Source organism: Crassostrea angulata, chromosome 2, assembly GCF_025612915.1.
Source record: "Crassostrea angulata isolate pt1a10 chromosome 2, ASM2561291v2, whole genome shotgun sequence".
Taxonomy (NCBI): domain Eukaryota; kingdom Metazoa; phylum Mollusca; class Bivalvia; order Ostreida; family Ostreidae; genus Magallana; species Magallana angulata.
Genome location: NC_069112.1, coordinates 62,480,223 through 62,484,808, shown reverse-complemented (window position 1 = coordinate 62,484,808; position 4,586 = coordinate 62,480,223). Strand labels below are relative to the sequence as shown.

At 36.3% G+C, this 4,586-nt stretch overlaps 1 protein-coding gene across 1 annotated transcript; it reads left to right on the top strand.

Moving 5' to 3' along the window:
• Nucleotides 1-1,071, top strand: LOC128174636 (uncharacterized protein F54H12.2-like). The gene has a single exon (XM_052840144.1). The coding sequence runs from the start codon at nucleotides 1-3 to the stop codon at nucleotides 1,069-1,071; it is 1,071 nt and encodes a 356-aa protein (XP_052696104.1).
• Nucleotides 1,072-4,586: the final 3,515 nt, after the last annotated feature.

Here is a 4,586-nt window from a genome sequence, read left to right as displayed (position 1 = left end):
ATGGCTGCAAACGAAAAAACCGGTATCGTTAACTTACCTCTACAAAGTATGTTCTCCCAGATGGACGTCTACTTGAACAACAAGTTAGTCTCTTTTAATACCAATAACTACCCTTGGAAGGCGTACCTCAAAACAATCTTATTCAGCGGAAAAGACGAGCTATATTCACAGAAACAATCTGAGCTATTTTATAAAGATGAGGGAAATATTAACGACGCAAATGCATATAACGGAGGCAATGCAGGACTGGTCATGCGATATGCTTACACACAGCAAAGTAAAGTCTTTGAATTGGAAGGAAACCTAATGGAAGATATCTTTGATACAGATAAATACTTAATAAATGGGGTAGACGTCTACATCAAACTATTTAGATCCAGTGCTCCTTTTGTCATCATATCTGCCAATAGTACTCCGGCATATAAAATAGAATTACTAGACGTCGTGTACAAGGTGGCCAAAGTGCGGGTAGATCCTGGTGTTTTGCTAAACCACAGTAAACAGATTGAAGCCACTCCTGTAAAGTATACCTTAACCAGAAATGAGCTAAAAATGAATACCATACCAAAAGGATCCACAGAGTTTTATTGGGACAATATATTTCCTCAGGCGATACCCGATCGCATCGTGGTAGGTCTGGTGGACCAAAAAGCTGTGAATGGGGATTACACAACTAATCCCTTCAACTTTGAGCATATGGGATTAACAGATGTCGGGATATATATTAACGGGGTAAGCGTACCCGGTAGACCATTAAAGACAGACTTTTCAGCGGGACTTTATTCAGATGCCTTTGTACGTTTATTTGAAGCCTCTGGGAAATGGAACAACGATGCTGGACTGATCATCTCCCGTGATGACTTTGGAAAAGGATATTCACTCTTTGTATTTACAGTAGATCCGTGTGGGTTTGGAGACGAGTATTTAAATCTGATACGTCGGGGCAACACCAGACTGGAGTTGAAATTCAAACAAGCAACAAGCAAAGCCGTCAACGCCATAGTATTTGCAACCTTTTCATCTCTACTAGAGATCGACAAATCACGAGACATCAATTACATTCAGCCATGAATTCATCACAACTGTTAAATATGGTGAAATCAGATCCTTGTTTAAGACAATATGTGAAAGGTGTATTTGCTAGTAATACATTACCTCAAATCATTACACAGTACCCAAGTGCCTTCATTGTTAATACGCAACCTGTACCATTTCCTGGAGAACACTGGCTGGCACTAATCATATACAGTCCAGCCCAAGCAGAGTTTTTTGACAGTCTTGGAAAATCACCAGTTCAATACAATCAAGACATTCAAAACTTTTTAAAGAAGAACAGTGTACAATGTAATTTTAAAGCCATACAACTTCAACCTCGTAATTCCGATTTGTGTGGTCTTTATGTCTTAGTATTTTTAATTGCAAGATTGTGCTTTAAAAAATCATTACATTATGTGTATACTTTATTTTCCAATGACATTCAGTCCAATGATGACTTTGTGAAACGTTTTATGCATGAATATTTAAAATATTTTTAGAAAATAAAATTTAAGAAAAGCATATTCACCGGAGTTTTCTTATTCAATCACTGATAAAATTTAACTGCATATATATATGGGTTACATTGCATTTGACTTTATTTTGAGGAATCTAACGACTGTTATAAACATGGAAAAAGAGAGCAGGAATGATTGGTGGAACACTGATTCCTTACTTCCGTTTTCTGCACCTACCACAGTGCTTATATGTGGTAGTACACAGAGTGGTAAAACACATTTTACTAAAAAACTTTTACAAAATGTCAATGGCTTGTTTTCTATGCATGTTAATAAAATAATATATGCTTATTCTGAACATCAACCCATGTTTGACGAAATGGAGCAGACTATACCAAACCTTTCATTACATCAGGGGTTACCCTCTAAAGAAGACATAGAGCAGTACACAGAGGGTGTCAATCACACTATAGTTGTATTGGATGATCTCATGTTACAAGTTGCACAATCACAGGATTGTGTGCATTTGTTTACGGTTACATCTCATCATAGAAACGTGACCACCATAATGTTATCCCAGAACCTGTATCCACCGGGAAAGTATGCCAGAACCATATCTCTGAATTGTCTAAATGTCATTTTATTTAAGAATTATCGCGATTCTAGACAGATCATCACTTTTGGATCTCAGATATTACCAGGCCAAAATTCTTTTTTCAAAGCAGCATACGAATCTGCAACTCGGCCCAATTTCGGTTACTTGCATGTTTGTTTGGAACCTACACAGAACAAAGAATATCAATTAAGAACTCATATTCTTCCAGGTGAAGAGATGGTTATTTATCAACCTATATAAAAAGGTGCGGTTTCCATTTTTGTTCTCATTTTCAAACATGAAGCAAAGGGTGAAGAAACACGAATCGTTCTTAAATTTTCTCGTGTATGTAGACAGTACCCAGCAGAAACTAATCATTAAAGCATTGAGCAGTGAACAGTACGATGTGCTTAGTGAAATAGCACTTAACATTTACACCGGAACATATCCTCTGAGTAAAAAGTATATAAATCACCTGAAACCTTACGAGTCATACATTCGATTATTGGGATCAAGAGAAGTCAGCAACAGGGAAAAACGTCGAATATTGCTGAAAAACAATTCTTTAGTATCGCTTCTATTAAAACCTATTGTTCAACATATCAAAGACAAATGGCGAAGGAAATGATACTTGTGCCGAAACTAAAATATGAACGTTTACTTAAACAAGTGGACCCTGTTAAAGAACCGTTGACCCAAGATACGACAACAATCGAACAGACGTTGAAACAATCTCCAGAAAAGCAACAGCAAACTGTCAATGACTTCGAATTCGCAGATACGACTAACTTGTTACAATCTGGTACGGGTTTTGTCAGCAAAAAAAAAAGGTCGGGAAACCTCCAGGAATATCCGATATTCGACAAAAGGAAAAAACCGTTCACTGGCTTAAATATTGACAATGTAACAACAATAAACAATATTTTTATGTATATCAATTTTTTATTTGTATAAATTATTATTCAATAAAATATGAACATCAAAACTGTTTCTTGATTTTGTTTTTTTTTATCTTAAAATCCAAATGGCAACGTGTCTAAATTAGGAAGAATTCTCCTTTTAGTGTAAACCGTTTTATAGTTTTTACTTTCAACTTTGTTTAACACTTTGCTTTTTTTGTTGTCCCTCGATATTTTACAAGGATTAATGATTTCGATTTGTCGGTCGTGTGAAGTACAGATAATTGATTTAATAGCATCGAAATTAATTAATTTCGAATTAACCCAGTTAAGTGTAAATCCCCTAACTTTACACTCTTCTTTTCCCGACAGTGTACGGTAGGCATAGTTCTTAGGACCACCCGAAACAAATTCAGTGATGTATCCTTCTTCTGCGGATATCTCGTTAGTTAATTCACCGAGATAATTACCAATAGGAAGATAATTCAAATCGTTCGACTTTTTAGCCTTAAAAATGACACTGTCTGTATCAAAATACAAGATATTTTCGTTCAATTTGTCAAGAACATTGTACAATTTCAGTCGCGCCCACATGGTGGTAAAAGAGGCTAAGAATATGTTTGTTTTGTTGTTGAATGCTGGAAATAAGGGGCTGTTACTCCATTCTAAATTAAGTATGTCTCTCGAAACGATGTGAAAGTTGCGAGGTACTTTTGTTGGATCTGAAAGCATTTGAAAAAAATTTTCTGCTTCTGATTCGTGAATGAAAGTAGACTGTTGCATGTCTAATTTCTGACCAAATTTACCCCAAAAACTATTCAAACAGAGTTTAGCTAAGCATCGCAAACCAGGATTTTTTTAAATTTTATCATACTCTAATTGAACCCCCTCCTTTTCTTTGTACTCATTGATGTATTTTCTTTTCGTCTCTTCCGTGTTGCATTCAGTTGGAAATCCCGAAGCCTCCTGCTTTATTTTTAAAAACATGTTCACGTATTGCGCGAACAATCCACCTTCACACGACTCGACATCGTATTTAGACGACTCGGTAAAATGGTAGACCTCATAAATTTTCAAAATTTTGTATCCTTTGGACGTTGCCATCTGAATTTCAGGGGTACACCATGTACCCGTTATTGCTCTCTCAACTACAGAACATGTACATTCATTCTGATTTTCATTGTCCGCGCATGTTTTACATAGTGGAAACATTAGTTTTCCTCTAGATTTATAAGGAAGTACAGGGTGATACAGTTTTTTAGGAGGTAGAATTTTAATTTTTGCAAGTCCAAAGTATTGTGAAATGTCTTGAAAATTGTCCGTGACGATGCTTGGATGGCCGATGGGGTAACGACAATACTTGTTGGTCCAGGGATAGAGACTGGTAAAGTCGTAGTATTGAATTGTTTCATCTTCTGCAGCCTTGTAATGTAGTTTGATGGCATTGGTCCGACCACCAAAAAAGCTCTCACGCGGGTTGAGTCTCTCTTGTAGATCTAAGGTGGAAACGAATTGTTGTAATGTCACATTTTTGTCTAGTTGATACCTAAATTGATGCTCCCAGATGGAAATCACTTTGTAGCCCATAGATTTCAGTTC